Source organism: Chelmon rostratus, chromosome 2 (assembly GCF_017976325.1).
Source record: "Chelmon rostratus isolate fCheRos1 chromosome 2, fCheRos1.pri, whole genome shotgun sequence".
NCBI lineage: Eukaryota > Metazoa > Chordata > Actinopteri > Chaetodontiformes > Chaetodontidae > Chelmon > Chelmon rostratus.
In genome coordinates, this window is record NC_055659.1 from 13,790,835 (window position 1) to 13,810,052 (window position 19,218).

Below are 19,218 nucleotides of genomic sequence, written 5' to 3' on the forward strand. Positions count from 1 at the left end.
TAATAATGTTTTATAATATTTAAACTATAATGTTTGCTTTTTCATTGAAATTGTAGCATTCACTCTTGAATATCAATAAATTATTTTAATAAAATGTGAGTTTTTTTATTTTAAGCTTCAATGTTGTTTATCTATCTAAATATTATATATTTACAAATAACTACAACTGAGTTAATGTTTCTGTCAAATATGAACAGCTATCAAACTGAAAGAACTAAAAGTTAAAGAAATCAGAGTTTTCAGAAAAGGACATGTTTCCAGGATGTTTTTATGCCTTTTCTTTATCTTTGTCTACACTTTCCTGGGGTTTGTTTGCATCGCTGGTTCTCAAGCGCAGACTCAGTTCTTCAGTCAGCACGGTGCAGCAGGATTTCTGTGGGAGGGACACATGAATATAAACAGCAGTGACACAAATCAATTCATGAATATGTTGACCAATTTAATGTAAACATGGTCGTGTGGTTGAGGGAGCGTGACAGTCTGAGCCTTGTCGTCTCAGCTGATGTGAAAACCGATGAACAGATTGTGTTGTCTTGAAATGGTTGAGCAAACATTGCGGCCTACAGGCTTATCACATTGTTTAAAATCTTCCTGAACAAACACAAATGCACAATGTGGAGCAAAAGAAAAGGTTGTTTAGTGTAGAGTCTGAAAAGTTGACACTTAGGGGATGGATTTTTTTTTTTTTTTTTTTTTTTTGCCTGACAGAAGTGATGTGATTTGTGCATGCACTTGCACATACCCTCTGCTCAGCTGCGCTTCTGCGGCTCTTAGAGGTGAGCTCCAGGACAGCCAGCAGTGCTCCGAGCCCCAGGCCGAGGGAGAGAACCAGAAACATCCCCTTGAGGCTCTGTGGCTGCACAGCTAAAGACTTGGCCTTGTCTGCAATGCAGCTGCTGGCCCACCACTTGCTTCGCAGGTAAGCCAGCTCCCCCGCTTCACTCAGTTGTAGGATTGCCACACTGAGGTTCTTTATGATGGGTGAGCCTTGAGGAAATTGAAGAACAGAATAGAATAGAGGAGACCTCTTTATTGTCCACTCACATGGAAAATTCATCTCTGGCTTCAAAGCAAAGCACATGGTGTGACAAAAATGAAAATAAATCAAAGAGACATGACAAAGGCAGCTCATACACACAGGGACCAATAACTTTAACCTTTATAATACTGTTTTAAGTTTTGTGAAATTTCATTCAGTCTTCAAAATGAATAGCCTCACCAAGGGCAGCAGCAATGCTGTATCCCCTCATGCCAACGACCTCATGTGCTCTGACCAGTTCACAATGGCGTGCTACTGCCAAGTCCAAAGACACAGACTCTCCAATGAAGGCAAAGTTTCCCTCCTTTGCACGCCGGACGCCTTCATCCATAGATGACACAAAACTCTTCGTCCTCTCCATGTGTTCGTAGATTCTGCGGTACACTGGATTGTTTGAATTCTGGATGAAGGAAAAACAGGATTAGGGAAACAGCAGTGAGTATTAATTAATTGTTGAGTGATCCGATGTCTGTACCTTGAAGAAGGCAAGGGTGGAAGAGCCAGCTAAACAGCCGTACTCAATCACATCCTGATTGGCCAAGTCATCGAACCCTTTCACAGTCAGGTGAGTGGAGTCAGTGGTCTTAGAGGAGCTGAGGTTGGAGAAATAACAAGCCAGGAGGACGATGGAAAATAACCACCAACTGCAGCAGGTGACACGTCCTGAGAGAGCTCTGGGGTGAGGACCAGCACCTGGCAACACAAAAAGAGCTCAGTAAAAAAGAAAAAGAAACAAATGATCAAATTCATTAAGCTTAGATATTCTCCTGTCTATTTGGTTGCATACAAGGTGTCAGGCTTGGCTGTTTACCTTGTAGAGTCAGCGCTCCAGCTGTATACCACAGGCTGTGGAGGAAGCTGAATCTGTTCTGCTCAATCTGAGGCTGACTCCACTCGCATGGGCTGAGCCTGAATTTGCATAAAGATATTAATCTTTAATGTGGCTGCACTCAAAGGGACTGCACTGCTAGCAAAGCTCAGACAAGAACTATAAATTCATATTTAAATCCACAGCACATCAATAAACATCAAGAAATAAATCATAATTATCACTTTAAAGACAAATTAAACTACTTGCATCACCAACCTGGTAACTATAAAGATGCAAGCAGCGGTCCCCAGGTATGCAACGAGGATGCCGACCCAAGTCTCGGCTGAAAAGGGGGTCAGGAATTCAAAGAAGCCAGTTCCCTCTGAGATATCCTTCCTCAGCAGGATGCTGACCCCTGTCTGCATGAACGGTTTGGTCATCGCCACCACTTTCTCCCGAGCTGCAGTGAGAGTCAGCGGCGCAATCGCAAGGTCTGCCTCCTGTAGGGAATGAATAAACGCTTACTTTAGGAGAATTAAAGTGATTTTAATTGCAACAACAACCCTGCTGATATTGTTCACACCACATATTCACTTATTTTGAATGCATCAGTTGTGAGTCACAGATGACAGCTGGGTAATTCAAGCTTGTGCAGAGTGGTTTGCTGTCCTTTCACCCCACCAAATGTCAGTTTGCATGTACTCACGCCTCTCACCACCTCTCCAATCATCCCATTCCAGTTCCCGCTCTCATCCTGTCTGCCGTATGAGCCATCTTTCACCAGCTGCACTCTGTACTTGAAGCCCAGTTTCTTGGCGACTTCAGACAGCAGGTCCATGCAAAAGCCCTCCAGCTGTGCACCTTTGGACGTTGTATACGGCTCTTGCTTAAAGGAAATATGTCAAAAGACAATGAGTGAAATGTGTTTTTTATTAAATTGTGTATTTAGCTTTACTATAGGCTCAAAAGAAACAAATTAACTACCTTTATTGTTGTGATTCTCAGCTCTGATTGCACTGATGTTGAGGGGGAAGAGCAAGACACATGTTAGTGTAATAACTCAGATACAAGCACCGTTCAACATATCTATAAAAAGTTGGGAATTTAGAAAGGGATGAGGGGGAATAAATCAGTGGTTCCCAACCTCCCCAAGGGGACTCAAGATGAATCTGAGGGTCACCAGATGATGAAAGGGATGAGAAAGGAAAATCAGTTACAGATTGTTCTTTTTTCCTTGTGCACTGCTAGATATTTGTATCCCTCCAGGCCTCCAAAAACCCTTTAAATAAGCGAGAATCGAGAAGAAAAAAATGACTCTTTGGTTCAGCTGCTCACAGCTCATGTCCACATTAAGGCCATAACCTGCGATATGGGGTCACAAGTCCACATTGGTTATAGGGATGTCAGTGGCGGCCCATCACATCGGATATCTCAACAATTAATGGATGGATTAAGATGGCAACTTGTAAAGACATTCATGGTTTTGAGAGGATGACTCATAATGACTTTGGTGATCCTCTGACTTTTCCTCTAGTGCCACCAGCAGGTCTTAGTTTTACTTTATCCATTGAAATATCTCAACATCTACTTTATAGATTTACTTCCCAGAGGATGAATCCCTTGACACCCTGATGTAAGCATTTAGCTTAAAGCATCACCATGCTTATGTACAGCCTCACAAAGCAGATAGCATAGCTGTAGACATTTATTCTCTTTGATATGATTTTTATTCCTGATATCTTCTAATAAATATTTGAACATGTAAGATGTGGATTACGTTAATGTTTGCTTGTTCTTTATTATGTGGTGAAATGTTATTAAAAATGTCCAATAAAAGAGTTAAATGAATTAATCTTGTTTCATTCGTGGTCCATCCTTAAGTTATCCCAGGCTTCCATGGTACTCAGTTTGGGAGCCATGAGCTCCATTTGTTTTGACTATGGAAACTCAAAAGTTAGAAAGGTGTGAGTGGACAACAAATAATGGGAATGCATTAGAGTGCTGTTAGACAGCAACTGACTGCTGTTTTGTTTTTTGTCTGATATAATTTTTCCACAGTTGTTGTCTACCCTAAACTTCAGAATCAAAGACCCCTTTGTGCAGTGACCATCTTCAGACTTTACTCTGGCATGCAGAGATGTCTGAGGTGAATCTTGGGGCACATGTATTGACCTGGACCAGCTGGTTTCCGGTATCCTAGAGATCTGGAACGCTTTGCACACCACAATCTATTTAGCGCAGTTTTTGAATTCAGACTGTCAATGCCACGGCACTGTGAGATGGGAGGGAAGTCAAAGAGTATCAAAAGCCTCGATTCAGGCCAAGGCCCTGGGGATCCATCACCACAGGGTGATCCTGACAACCATCAGATCCTCCTTTTCAAAAGATGACACGTATACAAGCTCTTCAAGCCCCTGTCACTTTTTGGCCTCTGAAACACTGGCCTTTTGTTTGCTCCATACAGTTGATTTATTACCGTTTTTTTGTGAGACTGTCAACTGGCTTGCTTCCCTTTCTGTTCTTTCTGTTTCTGTTTTGGACAGGATGCGGCGCTACACTTTGATATTGATCCGAGCTAACTGTTTATGTATTTATGTCTCGTCAAGCCTGAGAAATTTCTATCAAATCCAGCAGTGAAAACATGGAGACTCTGGCAGAGAAAAAAAAGCAAGCTGCCACCACACTGAATGACAAATGCAGTGACCGGGTCAAACTTTGAAGCATCAGTTGTAAAGAGACAAAACAAAATTTTCTAACGTTGTCAATCAGACTAACTTCTTTGTCGGTGCACACTAAGCCATTTTCAAAATGGTTTGAGTTTAAAAATTAGTCAGTGTTCCCTAACAAGCTGGCTGAAATCTGTTATATTGATTTGGTGTGTTAGTATTATTCTGTGGCAAGTACAAAACTGTTATAAAAAAAAGACTTCCTTACCTGCGGTGCATGCTCCCATGTCCAGGAAAAACCCAACAGACAACACAAAGAAGCCAAACAGCATCGCAATTCTTCTGATTTGCATCCTACAAGCTATGCAAAGACAATGAGTGGTTGGTTTTGCATCAGATGAATCAAACAGATAAACTTAGATAAATGCATATTAAGACCTTTCTTGATACAAATGCAAAAATGTGGATCGAATCAACACATGAAACAGTGAAACGGATCAGTCAGGAGAGCACATATGACGGATGTCCTTACTACCTGACAAGAGTCCAAGATGTGAGTGCTGGATTGGTGTCAGACTTCAGACTGACCCCAGTGAGCTTGACTGTGATGCAGTGTGATCTGATTCAAATGTGTTAAGACGGCCAACAAAGTTTTTGTGGGTGGAGAAAGCGGATGAGTTTTGAAGGGGTGGAGAGGAACAGCATGAAGTTCGGACTTATAGCTTCCACTGTGGAACAAAATGTGTTTTGTTTTGTTTTACACTAAAAGTGACCCTGGAGAAAATGTGAATGATATAAATGAATTGAATTAAAAGCACAGTCACATTATCTTGTTATAGAACTGTAACATTATACTTGTATCATGGTCAAGCTGAGCATCACAGGTTTTTATGACGTTTACATCGAACAGAGTTATATTTGAAGCTCCTGCTGCTACTGTCATATTAAATTTATAGAAAGCAATACATAAAGGTTAGTTTGAAAAGTTGTGTTGAGGTTGCTATAGTGCAATGAATTACATACACATGATTTTCCTTTGGAGATGTTTGTGCTCAGTATAAGAAAGTTACAAACTGTAGCATCAGCTTTTGCAGCATTACAGTTCTCTCTGCTCTCCACTGACATTTTAAAAAGGAAAAAATCTTGCCATACAATTGACTGACTGGCTCAAATGTTGTAAGGCCCTGAAGAATAATCAAAATTTTGCAACACAGAGAGAAAGCTCATACTGACTGAACATATTCCTGCAGAGAGCCCGACATAGAAAACGTTATCTTTCTGAGAAAATAACTCAAATGTGGCCTTGGAAAGATGTGTGGGCCTTAGTTAATTATCTTGGTTGAATAACTAAAAATATTTTATTATTGCATGGGCAGAGATAAAAACTACCAGTCTGTTGAAAGCTAGCAGGCAGCCAGGAGTTTCTTCTGTGCAGCTCCAAAATCAATATTTTAATACAATTTTCTTCAGATTTGTCAGATTGGCACTCTGGATGAATATTGTCTGTATAACAATGTTTTAATGAATGATTGATTTTCTTTTAATGCAAACAAAATCCCAAGTTTTCTGACAGGAATGCTAACAAACTTGTGTTTTACTTACAACATATGAACCAATAGGCTATTTGGTGAAAAAGAAAAAAAAAAGAAAAGAAAACAGTCTGGCAGCTACAATTTTAGAGTGAGATCTAATATATAACATGTAACTACATAACTGTAGTATAACTAAGTATTTCACAAATGATTTTGTCATGGATTATAAATGATGTTATAAATTCAAGTTACAGTATGCTCAGTTAATGTCTGAAAAGCTGATATAAATCAATTTGAGAGTCAATGCTACAGTAATGATGTCTATAGTGAGACAGGGGACTGAATTAGTCACCGTGTGTGTGTTCAGCAGACATTTTACAGCACCTGTGGGGAAACTAGTGCCCTAAAGAGCTGAGTCAGCCAGCGATCAGCTCATTTCACAGTTTGAGCAAGATCATGCAGACTATAAAGTGAGTAATAATATAGAAGTGAATTCAACAAAAGCCTGCTGGCATGGTCAAATTATTGGGTCTCAGCACTGGCATATGATCATCCTGCAATTTGAAGTAAGTGCATCAACTCCTGCCAGTAGATGAACTTAATTTAGTAAAAATCATTGTTGGCTTTGATTGGTCTCAAACCCAGAACATTACTGTCAAATCTAGTACAGAACCGAAGAAGGTTGAAAATTAGCGACACTTATTCTAATTGAGTCATTTTGTTCCCTCAGCTGATGGAAGTAAAGAATTTAACAGAGTCAGAGAAATACTGCATTACATCTATCCAATTTTCTGTTAAGTTTTTTTTTTTTTTTTGCATGTGATCTCCCTACATTATGGTTTAAATGTGGTTTAAAAGAATTCTTCTGCTTGCTGGAATATATGTTAAATCATACAATATATGTACATGATTTTAAGTCATTATTGTTCTTCAACTTTATTATTAAATCAAATAAGGCTTTGAAACTAAATCTACATGTTTGACAAAAAAAAAATCCAATTCATGGTCACCTTTCAATGTTTTTCCAGAGCTTTCAACAGTATCATATGGTCTTTGTCAGTGTCGAGATGGATGTTGTGACATGGAAGTCAGCTAGCACTTCTAGGACTTCTCATCTGTGTTGGATGAAAAGTTAATTTTTGGCATTTCATTCAGTAAATGAAAGAGTCAAAGGCTGAATTAGTGGGTTAGGACTGTTTTGCCAATGCAGTTCTGGCAAAACAGTCCTAACTTGGACAACATGAAATCCTCTGGATACTGTGGATTAAATCATGTCAGATACTGAGCTTACATGCCAACAAGCATGAAGTTCAGTCTTCATCTGTGGAGATAGCAGTTTGACAAAACAATCCAAACTCCAGGTCCACTCAGTAGCTTTTTGGGGTGAGTTCAATGAAATAATGAACTTTCTTGCTTAACTTTTATACCATATATGAAAAGTCCTAAAAGTGCTGTGGATGAAATCATAGCATACTGAGTTTGGATGTCAAAAGATCTATCTCCATGACAACTGAGCAAATTCCATCTGCTATTGAAGACTGTATGGAATGGTTGAAAGCTCTTTAAAGCTAGTAAGATGACTTTGAGATTGGATTTTGTTTAACTACTTCAAATGAAAATTATGATTTTTTTTAACAGAATTTGCAATCTGATTGAACAGTTAACACAATGATTTATAAATTCAATAAATTGGACTAAAATCTCAATCTCAGATGTATTTTGCCTTCACTTTATTTTATTCTAATGCATGCAAGATTGCAAACCTAAATTGTGATGGTACTATAACCAGGCCTAATCTGTACATGAGCATTTCATTATTTTCTTTATATTGGTCATTTTATTTGATTATTGGATCGTTTAATTTGCAAGCTTTAAAAAAACAAAACATGTTTTCCATAAAGAGCAGATGCATGAACAGGTAAATTATGGGGTGGATGGGAAATAAAGACGGGGCTGTAAGGCGCGGAATATATGTCTTGTTGTTTTCCTCACCGCTTTTTTCTCTTGTGAACTCCAGAGTGAGTTCGATGGATTCGGTTTATCGCGCTGACCAATCAGAAATCGGTGCGCGTTGCGTGCGCGGTGAAACGGCGACCTACAATTGGCTGAGGTGGTTTTTTCCAAAGGGGCGTATTTTTCAAGCCATCTTGACTGAATATTTAGCCTCATCCAAGGAACATTAATTTGATATCTTCGGTATTTTGCTGCCCCCAAGTTGTGAACCAGCATCGTTTGAAAGGTGTAAACCATAACTATGAAACCGGGTCGAGTTTGTGTGTTTGACCGAAGTCGCGGCGGAGAACTGAAGTGCTGAAGATGACGCTGTCGCTCCTGAATTTACCGGCTAGCTAAGCTAACGGCTAGCATGTCCGCCTCGGTTGTAGTCTGTCACTAGCTGACATTTAGTTAGGTGCAGTTATTCTCTTTGGCACTCGCACTGCAGAGGACGATTTGACAAGGTAAACCTTTCTGATATGTTAAGCATTTTCAGCGTTGCTTAGAAAATCTGCCGTTGTGTTAAACGACTTCTGTGTGTCCTGTCCGACCGAGTAACGTTAACGTTATCACATCAGCAAGAGACAATCTTTTTGCAGGGGTCTGGAGCACAAAGCAAAACCCGAAGCGTTGCACATTTGCAGTGTCGTGATCTAATGTATACATGCAGTTAATATATGCATTTAGGCACGGTGCATACAGTGCGTCTGCTTTCTGGTTGCTGTTGGCATGTGTAATTGGGCTGCTAATCAACTTGCAGCCCAAATGCTGTCTCTGCTGTTGTGCGCTTAAAATGGCTGACAGATGTTAGATACTCGGGTTGGTATTTAGCGCTCTTCAACCTAACTACGCACAGCAACAAGGAAAAAAACACAGGATACTGGCATTTGATTGGCCCCGGAGAAATCTTGCAACCTTACAGATTCCAGATTGGACCAATGGAGAGACAGCTAAGGTGCACGCATGCAAGCAGTACAACTTACTGTAGTTGTGTTTGTGCAGCAAGAGTACTTGAGGTAACATGCTGTGTTTGTATTATAACAGCACCAGAGTTGACCCCTTTTACACAGTGACTGTTGTGTTTAGGACTGACAAAAAAAGATATGAGATCTCACTAATAATACAAAACAAAATGACTTATATTGGCAGCAGTAAAGGAACATGATTAATTAGGGAAATAACAAATTAATTATAGACACACTAATAGAACATAAAGCAAGATATTTAACAGATTTTTGTAACCAACATATTAAGTATTAATGGATGATTAATTATTTGTAATTTTATTTTTAAACAATGTATTTATTAAACAATAATTATTATAATTTTTCTAACGTTTTAATCATTGTTTTTTTTGGCTTCTTTGTCTTGCCTGAATTAACGCACACACAGTTGGAGCCTATAGTGATAATCTTGGACAGCTGGGTATCAGAAAAGATTAACTATACTTTATATTGGCATGTCAGTTGGTGGGTAAATGGTGATATCCGTAATATTTTTATGATATTACAAAGGTTTTTAATTGAAATAGCACAATAATACAACCAACACTGACAATTATTGTTAATTTACTGTGTGTGTCAACAAGGTGTGATATTAACTTGATATCAAAATAGTGATTTCCTAGTAAAATCAGAGTCATATCTCAGATTTTATTGACTGGAGACCATGTATGGAGTACAAACAACATATACAATAACATGAAGACAAAATAACAGCTACTGTAAATCTTAATAGGTAATAACACAAAGTAGAAAGTGTTGATGAAGAGACCAGAATCATTGCATTTAATATTTTTTCTTCCCTTGTATCTGTTAGGGAGCTGGTGTACACTCCCATGCTGAAGGTGAGGAGGTGGGAATGTGACACAGTTTTTAGCAGACTCAACATGGGTAGGGGTCGAGGCAGAGGGAGAGGAAGGGGCAGGGGATCGTCTGGCCAGCTGCGGCCCCCCTCGCCCTACAGACTGCAGCTCTCTCCATCCAGGGAGACTTTGACATATGCTCAGGCACAGAAAATAGTGGAAGTGGACTTAGATGGAAGGCTCCATCGGATTAACATCACAGATTCCCTTCCGGTTATTACCGAGGACGAGATGATGGCCCAGGACATTGCTGAGTGCAACAGCAACAAGGAGAACAGTGAACAAACACAGAGTAAAACCAGATCGTGGAGGAAACCTTCAAACTCTAAAAACCGGAGGAGTGGTAAAAACGCGGCTCACCAGAACCAACGGTCTGGCTCGCAGCAGCACACAGGACCTACTAATTCCTTCCAGCACCCGGCCCACCAGAGCCCTCTGCCTGAGCCCACCTTTCGTGTGCTGAGTTCAGTTTGCCCCTCAGAGGCGCCTCCTCTCCCAGCAGCCTATTATTGTTACATAGAAAAATCACTGGAGGAACAGGACAGTGTGGCTGAGTACGATATGGACGAGGAGGACCTGGCCTGGCTGGAGATGGTGAACCAAAAGAGGGTGACTGACGGCCATGCCTCCGTATCTCCTGACACTTTTGAACTGCTGATCGACCGCCTGGAGAGGGAATCCATCCTGGAGTCCCGCAGCCAGGCACTGTCTCAGAGTGCAGTCGACGAGGATGCTTTCTGCTGCGTCTGCCTGGATGACGAATGTCTCAACAGTAATGTCATCCTGTTCTGTGACATCTGCAATCTGGCCGTCCACCAGGAGTGTTACGGTGTTCCCTATGTACCTGAGGGACAGTGGCTGTGCCGCTGCTGCCTGCAGTCCCCCTCCCGTCCTGTAGACTGTGTGCTCTGTCCCAACCGCGGAGGTGCCTTCAAACAGACAAGTGATGGACGTTGGGCCCATGTGGTCTGTGCCATATGGATCCCGGAGGTGTGCTTTGCCAACACGGTGTTTTTGGAGCCTGTTGAGGGGGTCAAGAACATCCCTACTGCTCGCTGGAAGCTTACCTGTTATCTGTGTAAGCAGAAAGGCAGGGGAGCATCCATTCAGTGCCACAAAGCCAACTGTTACAGGGCCTTTCATGTCACATGCGCCCAGAAGGCCGGCCTGTTTATGAAGATAGATCCAGTCCGGGAGACGGGTGTCAACGGCACCACCTTCTCTGTGAAGAAAACTGCTTTCTGCGAGCATCATTCTCCAACAGGGTCTCGGCGGGACGGGTCTGGAGACGAGTCGGTAGAAGGGAGACTGGTGGGGGGCAGGGGTAACCGGGGTCAAAGGTCCTACACTCAAAGCCCCCCCTCACCGCCAAACAAGAAGACGACCAAGGGCCAGAAGAAGAAGAATACGAAGGGGTCTGGTGGGTCGACACGCCGCTCAACTGTGCCTGTGCTGCTCGTGCCTCAGATCCCCTCTCACAGGTGTGACATTTGCATACTGTCTGAATTTACATACTCAGCACACCTTATGAATATACTGTTGTGCCTGTTGCCGCACAACACATTATTAATATTCCTCCAAAGATGCATAGAAAACACCTTTGCCATCTCTAATTAGGTTGTGATCCAATGCATGTGGAGTATTTTTTGCACGCATTGACACTTGAAATAAGTTAAATTATCATAAGTTAATAGGTTAGTGGTGTTTTTATGACCACCAGTATTGTCGCGCAGGTTTTCATGTACAACTGTTACATATCCACAGGCTGAACAAGATCTGCACAGGAGTTGAAGTCCAGAGGAAGAATCAGTTCATGCAGAGGCTTCATAACTACTGGTTACTGAAACGACAGTCACGAAATGGGATGCCTTTAATACGCCGACTTCATTCCCACCTCCAGGCCCACAAGACTGCAGAGCAGGTGTGTTCCTGTTAGTTAGTTAAAGTTACTGGAAATGTGCTAAACTGCTTGCCTGTCAGCACTTTTAAGTGTTTGTTTCATTTTAACACATGAAAGCCAAGCACCTCGGGTATTACCATCCTCCCCACATGCGACTGTGCATATTTTGGACTTGTTGAGAGCTGGTATCCACACTGACTTTGACTTATATATACGTATGTTATATATATTAAACCCAGCACATTTACAAATATAGTGATTAGAGTATCAGGCCTTCACAGAACCGATGAAGTCTGTTCAGTAAGTCAGCCAAGTCCCTGAAGCAAACCACTTCACACCATGTTTGTATTCTCACACACTGAAATCAAAACATAAGCCCAGACATCACACTTTGCAACGGCTGATTCACACAACCCTTCACAGCTCTGTCATCTTTGCTGTAGACGTCTCACAACTGCAGAGGGCGACATGGGTAAAAAGTTGTGGATATTGGTTTTAATCTCATTTAAAATGGCAAGGGAGGCCTGAAGCTGTGTCAAGGTGTTCAAACCATAAAATGCAGGTAAAAAGAAGATTTATTGTGGATTGTTAGATTTATCCACGGTGAAGGGGATTGTAAAATATATATTTATGACAGCATTTCAACAGTGATGTCCACACAGTGGCGTTTTATGTGAACTAGAATCTGGTTATGTAATGAGATTAATTCATTTTAGTAAAAATTTGTTTTCAGAAGGAGCCTGATGAGAAGCTGTGTGCCGCAAGAGAGGAGCTACGATACTGGCAAAAGTTGAGGCAAGACCTGGAAAGAGCGCGACTTTTGGTGGAACTCATCCGCAAGAGAGAGAGGCTAAAGAGAGAGCAGGTGCGATAAAGAGGAAGCTAGAATTATTTACTGTATTGTTATTATTTAGTGGAAATAATATTTTATTGTCATTCATTTCTTCACCATATATTATTAATTTTAAACCTTAAAGAGTGACCTTGCGTTTCCCCTACTCTCCCCTGTGTGTTTGCGTCATCACTCTGCAGATGAAAATTCAACAGGCGGCCCTTGAATTGAAGTTGACCCCTGCGTTGGTGCTTCTGCGATCCACCTTGGACCAACTGCAAGAGAAGGACACAGCAAAAATCTTCTCTCAGCCGGTCAATCTGTCCGAGGTTGGTGCAGTTAGAAAACAGCCTGCATAAATACACACTTGTCACCCAGCAGCGTATTTGGTTTGGCTTCATTTTGTCTCGGCTAACAGTCTTATTTTCATGATTCACTGAGGTCCCAGATTACCTGGAGTTTATTTCCCAACCCATGGACTTCTCCACCATGCGTACCAAACTGGAGGGACACGCCTACTGCTCCATCGCCGACCTGGAGAAGGACTTTGACCTCGTGATCTCCAACTGCCTCAAGTACAACTCCAAGGACACCATGTTTCACAAGGCAGCCTTACAACTGCGGGAGGTGGGGGGAGCCATTCTCCGTCACGCCCACAGGCAGTCTCAGAGTATCGGCCTGGACCCCAGCACTGGGATGCATCTCCCAGACACTCTGAACAAACATGGCTTCTACCACTGTTCGTGGGACGACGGTGAGTTAAGAGTGGGAGCTAGCTATTTGCTGGTGAACACAACCCTCATGTCTCATCGGTTAATCTGCCCTTTCCTCTCCTTAATGTTTCTCTCCTCCTGCTCTCTACAGTCGACTCTCTCTTGGATCCAGACAACAGAGTGCACTTAACCACAGACGAACAGCTCAAGGCCTTACTGGACAAACTGGACATGGTTACATCCATGCGGACCAGCGGTGGTCGAACCAAACGCATCAGGCTGCTGCGCCGAGAGATAAACACTCTCAGACAGAAGATGAACCAGCAGCAGCAAAACTCTCAGTCTGTGAACGGTAATGACAAGGAGGAGGATGGAAAAGAAGAGGAAGAAGCGGAAGAGGAGGAGGAGGGAGAAGAGGAGGAGAAGGAAAAGAAGAAGAAAAAGGAGAAGACAGATGTTATTGATAATGGACCTTTGACAGCAGTGTCCAACTCTGGGACAGGTAAAGAGTGTTTTTACTCTATTACGTAATAACTTTTCTTGAACGCCATTTGGCCAAAGCTCAGAAAATTAAGCCATTAATGACATTATTAAGACATTATTTATATATATTATCTATGGAGAGTCTTTTTCAGATGTCTTGTTTGTCTGATCAGCTGTCAAAAACCAAGTTTACAAAGATATTAAACAGAGAAAAGCAGCAGATCATAATGGTTGCAGTTTTTCATTAATGAATAGCTTATAAGATTAATCACTGATCGTTTCAACTGAATTTATGATCCTGACATAAATTTTTCTTTGATCCAGATGACTCTCCACCTGTGCTAGAACTTACCTGCCCAGTGTCATCGCCGCTGCCAGGAGACGCTCCTCTCGAACCCCCGGTCCTGGGCATCGTAACTGGAGGGCGAAGGTCACCCGGACGGTCCTACAAGCGTCAGAGATCGTCCCGCAGTGGAAGCAAAAGCCAAGGGGAAGATGAGGCCGAAGTTGGTGAAACGCCATCTTCACAACCAGAGGCCGTCCACGAGGTTACTCCGCTGGGAACACCCCCAACTCTGCCTTTGGTTGGAGTCGGCCGTCGCACGTCTGTTTTGTTTAAGAAAGCTAAAAATGGGGCGCGAATGGCAAAAAACAAGTCCCTGCCACAGGAAAATGGCAAAACATCTGAGGATAAAACAAACGGGTTGGACAGCACCCCTGCCAGCCCAAATTCACCCAGTGTGACCAACATCACCACCTTACCTCCTACCCCCAATGCTTCCCCTACACCCCCCTCTCCTTCCTCACACCACTTGAGGTCCAGAGGCCACAGCTCGGAAAGTGAAGCAGACAAACTTCCTCCACCACCCAGAGAAGGAGGTGAGGACAGTTAAAGAGAGATTCTTTTCTAGAAAGTCCATGTTTGTCACTATTTCATTTGTGTTTTCACTAGGCCTGACAAATGGAAAGCACACATCTGCAGACCACGAGGATGATGACCAAAAAATAAAGTGAGTGTGGAGTCACAGAGGCAGTGGGCCTGATGGACAGAGCCACCCTTACGAACAGATTTGCTCTTTGGTGGTACATAGGAGCAATTTAAGGGAATTTGTAGCATTCAGTTTTTTCAGACCGAGAATGTTCTTGTAGTTAAGAATGAAATTCGGGAGTGGTCCAGACACGCTTACTTAAGAATTAATCGCTTAATCTGTGTGAATTTGGAGTTTTTTATTTGATTAAAATATGTTAAATCCTGATTCCACAAAAGTTGGGACGCTGTGTAAAACGTAAATAAAAACAAACTGTGTTTACTGACAACAGTTTTCCAAAGTGCTCCTGAGCCCATTTAGTAACATCCTTTACACAATCATATGTTCACAAAGTGATGAACCTCGCTCCATCCTCGCTTGTGAACAACTGAGCCTTTCCAGGATGCTCGTTTCATACCCAATCATGATACTATCCAATCAACCTGTTTGCATGTGAAATGTTCCAGGTGTTTTCAGAGCGTTTCCACATGTTCCTGTACCAACTTGTTTGAAATGTGTTCTTGCATCAAATTCAGGGTAAGCAGATATTTACAAAAATCAATGAAGTTGATGAGGTAAAACATTAAATATATTGTCTTTACACTGTTTTCAATTGAATGTATGCCAGAAAGGATTAGCTAATCATTGTATTTTGTTTTACACAGTGTCCCAGTGTTGTTGGGTTCAGGCTTATATATACCATTTATGAAACAAACTTAATCCAAAATGAAAATTGCCTCCAATAAATGGGCAATATACGATATATTGCTGAGCAAGCTAAGATTGAAATAAGAGGACCTCACAGTAGGTATAGGAAAATGTTCTTGCATGAGGCCCATTGTCTTTGACATTCTTAGGTACTGAAGTATAGCCATTGTCTCATCACACAGTGTACTTTGACTTAAAAATCGCCCACTTCTCTTGCTTTTCTCCCCTCAGCTGCAGCGTCTCCCCACCCAAACGAAGTCGTGGTAAACCTGCACTGGCTAAAGTTCCCAGCAATGAGAATGGAGACATCTCTGGGTCTGGTGTGTATGATACATAGGCATCAATATACAGTGAAATGCCTCAGCTTTTGTGTGTTTGGATTGTAATGTAAGATTCTGCAAACAAAACCCCAAAATTACAATTTTCATGAGCAGTAACATTCCATTAAATTCTCAATTTGGGCTCAAGAGCGTTCATGAACACAGATTAATTGGATATATTGGAATATCCTGTTCACAGGAAAGTCTACACTTCTGTCTTTAGATAGTGAGACTGAGCTCGCACCTCTGGACCTAGTTTGGGCCAAATGCAGAGGATATCCATCATACCCAGCAATGGTGAGGATGTTTTTGACCTATGGTGTACACACTGTAGCATTTCTTTGGCTTATAGTGCAAAGTCTGAGAGCTGACATACAGAAAAAGGCCTCATTGAATCCCATAGAAGGGAGTGAGCTGTAACTGACATAAATTATTGTTACAGATTGTTGACCCAGACATGCCCCAGGAAGGGCTTCTTCACAACGGCATCCCTATTCCAGTGCCTCCTGTGGAGGTGCTCAAACTGGGCGAATGGAGGGAAACGGAAGAAGGCGAAAAGCTCTTCTTAGTGCTCTTCTTTGACACCAAAAGAACTTGGTAAGATTCAGACAGGCAGGCTGAACCTCATGCTGAATTTTAAAACAATGGGCAGTGGTCATGGTCACTTTGAAAATTCTCCCTCTGGTTTTCAGGCAATGGCTCCCTCGGAACAAACTGCTGCCGCTGGGGAGGGATGACACTGTGGACAAACTGCGCTTAATGGAAGGCAAGAAACCAAGCGTTCGCAAGTCTGTGCACACTGCATACGACCGGGCCATGGTGCATTTAAACCACGTCAGAGGAAATCTGAACTTCACTCCCTCCAATTTTATATAAATTTTAGATTTTATCATCTGAAACGGGCTGACTGGTTGTATGTATAGAAGCTTCATCAATGCTCTTTAAAAGGTGGGAAAGTCCAACGAACGGTTGATGGCATTTGAATGTTTCCTGCACAAAACACTTGCTCTGATTTTTAAAATGGAGAGGAAAAAGTGCTTGAGAAGACATTTTCCTTGATGAGTTTGTTCATTTATTCTTGTGATTTTTAAAAAAGATTTTACACAACCACTGTTGCTATGTGTTCATCATATAAAGTTTTTTTTTTTTTTAGGCCAAAGTGAGTCAAGACGTACGTGAGATAAGTGTAAATATTTAATTGTCAAAGGGACTGTCTTGATTCAAAACATATTTAGATTGTATTTGCCATTGATATGTCTCTGTGTTTAATGAAGTGTGAAAGTCCCATTTAATATTCACGTCATATCTGGACTCCACAGAACTTTGGCTTTGACAGCTCTTGATAGAAATTATAGGTCTTGCTGTTAAAAAATCCTTTTCTAATTCTAACTGCCGTTGGTAACATCACATCACATTTTTTGTGTAAACGGCATCAAACTTTACAAAACTTTACATCAGGTCCTCCTTCTATTAAATCCAAATTTATATTCAAAAAATCAGTTTGAAACAAAGTGGAGTGAAGTGGAGCATAATGGTTGTATGTTTGACTCCTAGAATCTGTTTTTACTTGACAATTTTGAGAATTACTTAGTAGAGGCAACAGGGGAGGTGTCAGTTCAGAAGAACTTGAAGTGAACAGATACTGATTGTGGACTGGTTTGGGTCTGTGGGCTGTCCATGCCAATATTCTTGAACTGTTAGTCCAGCTATGATGTGTTACAGGTGGGACTTTGGAGGTCTTAACTGATTTTTCCATATTGTGAAACTGTATTATCATACTAGAATGTTGGAGTACCCGGTGCAGCTACTTGGTTTGTAAGATGTGAAGCCACTGTACAGTTGAAACTGATTGGTTTGTGTTTCGGACAAAGTCTACTGCAATCAGTCACTGAAGAACTTGCAATTGTTTGCAAATCTGGCTGAAATGACTCAAAAAAGCACAATCAGTCTGTAAAAAAAAAAAGGAGAGGAAACCTGTAGGATTGGTGACTCCAGGAGCCACATATGTGGCAATAACGTGTGTGTACAGTCTATACATACAATATATGAATACAACCTCAGTGTAGTAAAGGTGCATGTGTATAGTTTTGTAAATATGTAAATGTATGTTTATATTGGCTTACATGAAGTAATTTAAGGAATGCAAAAATCAAATTTAGATTTTAATTTATAATTTGTGGCAGTCGAGAGTGTTATTTAAAAAGTAAAATATTGAAAAGATTTACGTATGATGCTAAGTAGCTCTTTGTAATAGTGATGGTATTCACCAACATGTCAGAACATATTCTCTAGAAGTGAGGTGGCACAAGACCTGAGCTCCGTAGGCAGCAGCAAGCGCAGTCGTCTACGAGTTTTTTTGTTATCGTTTTTCTTGGGTGGCGCAGGAGATTTTCGATCTTGCCATTTGAATTGTACCGCAAGATCTATAATCTGCCTGAGACAATATTTTCTCACACAAGAATAAATGCTGTTTGAAACAACTGCATGCACATGTCGTTTTTCACCTGCTCAACTTAGATCATTGTATTTTCCCAGCTCCCCTCCTTTGGGTCGAGGTAGCATTTGAGGACACAAGCTAAGAGTAAGAAGAGAAGATGACATGAAGGTGTGAAGATCAAGTAGCCGTCGCTCCTCCACATTTCTCTGAAAACTTAAGATATTCTGTGAACTGAATATTGTAACCTTCAAAAAATTATGCAACAATTCGTGCAGTGTCTGACAAAGTCCTCTGAAACATTGCTTTGTTAAATTTTTGTATGCTGCTTTTATCCTACACCTGTACCCACCTCGAGTTGGATGTGCACACTCTCCTTCCACACATCTTGACCAAATATGTCAGAACTGGTAAACTGCCTGACCCACTTCAGTTCTTCAAATGTGTTAAAGTACAGCCTCCTGTTGTCTTTTAGAGGACACAAACAGTGTCCTCTCAATGGCATTTTCTACCATTATCCATTATGTGATCCTCAGTATTTATGTGATCATATTTAACTTGTAATGTCAGGAAAGTTCTTGGTGGATTCTGAACATGTTGCAAGAATTTGGAAAAAAGTTAATTGATATCTTAACTGTTAACACAATATTTACCAGGTTCCCACAACATACTTTTCACACATCACAGCTTGTAGTCATGTAAACATGTCTGAGTTTGCCACTGCTATTAAAACCCTGCTGACCGCCCAAATGCAACATTAGTTTGGATTTCCGTGAGGCTAAGTTGTTTAGTTAAGAAAGGAGGCTCAGCTGAAGACCAGCCTTCAGGTCACGTCAAACCCCTGAAGTTGTACACAACAAGTGACACCGATCAAAGACATCATGACAGTGAGA

General features: G+C 41.4%; 2 protein-coding genes across 5 annotated transcripts; one reads left to right on the forward strand and one right to left on the reverse strand.

The window, feature by feature from the left end:
• Positions 1–268: 268 nt before the first annotated feature.
• On the reverse strand, positions 269–4,869 carry si:dkey-183j2.10 (glutamate receptor U1). Its single transcript, XM_041960411.1, has 9 exons — positions 4,785–4,869; positions 2,835–2,866; positions 2,557–2,736; positions 2,127–2,350; positions 1,851–1,948; positions 1,515–1,732; positions 1,220–1,439; positions 743–987; positions 269–373 (listed from the first exon to the last, which is right to left on the reverse strand). Exons 1-9 carry the CDS (start codon positions 4,867–4,869, stop codon positions 269–271), a joined length of 1,407 nt encoding a protein of 468 aa, XP_041816345.1.
• Positions 4,870–8,212: 3,343 nt separating this feature from the next.
• brpf3a (bromodomain and PHD finger containing, 3a) lies at positions 8,213–18,365 on the forward strand. Of its 4 annotated transcripts, none has more exons than XM_041954792.1 (13): positions 8,213–8,507; positions 9,862–11,388; positions 11,672–11,828; positions 12,541–12,672; positions 12,840–12,968; positions 13,081–13,393; positions 13,504–13,854; positions 14,160–14,714; positions 14,788–14,845; positions 15,803–15,891; positions 16,091–16,188; positions 16,334–16,488; positions 16,584–18,365. In XM_041954792.1, exons 2-13 carry the CDS (start codon positions 9,881–9,883, stop codon positions 16,765–16,767), a joined length of 3,729 nt encoding a protein of 1,242 aa, XP_041810726.1. In that variant the 5' UTR covers positions 8,213–8,507; positions 9,862–9,880; the 3' UTR covers positions 16,768–18,365. The 4 variants fall into 4 exon arrangements, with proteins under 4 accessions (XP_041810726.1, XP_041810729.1, XP_041810727.1 ...); XM_041954795.1 differs by having other exon boundaries at positions 16,115–16,188; XM_041954793.1 differs by having other exon boundaries at positions 12,544–12,672.
• Positions 18,366–19,218: the final 853 nt, after the last annotated feature.

What these genes read in the sequence shown, in the direction of transcription:
- si:dkey-183j2.10 (XM_041960411.1), bottom strand. Translation starts at nt 4,869, where the DNA reads ATGCAAATCAGAAGAATTGCGATGCTGTTTGGCTTCTTTGTGTTGTCT. An exon ending in TTGGAGAGGTGGTGAGAGGC is followed by an intron (nt 2,351 to 2,556) that starts GTGAGTACATGC and finishes CATTCCCTACAG; the next exon opens with GAGGCAGACCTTGCGATTGC. An exon ending in CAGCATTGCTGCTGCCCTTG is followed by an intron (nt 988 to 1,219) that starts GTGAGGCTATTC and finishes AATTTCCTCAAG; the next exon opens with GCTCACCCATCATAAAGAAC.
- brpf3a (XM_041954792.1), top strand. Translation starts at nt 9,881, where the DNA reads ATGCTGAAGGTGAGGAGGTGGGAATGTGACACAGTTTTTAGCAGACTC. An exon ending in CCTCAGATCCCCTCTCACAG is followed by an intron (nt 11,389 to 11,671) that starts GTGTGACATTTG and finishes ACATATCCACAG; the next exon opens with GCTGAACAAGATCTGCACAG. An exon ending in AGCCGGTCAATCTGTCCGAG is followed by an intron (nt 12,969 to 13,080) that starts GTTGGTGCAGTT and finishes TGATTCACTGAG; the next exon opens with GTCCCAGATTACCTGGAGTT.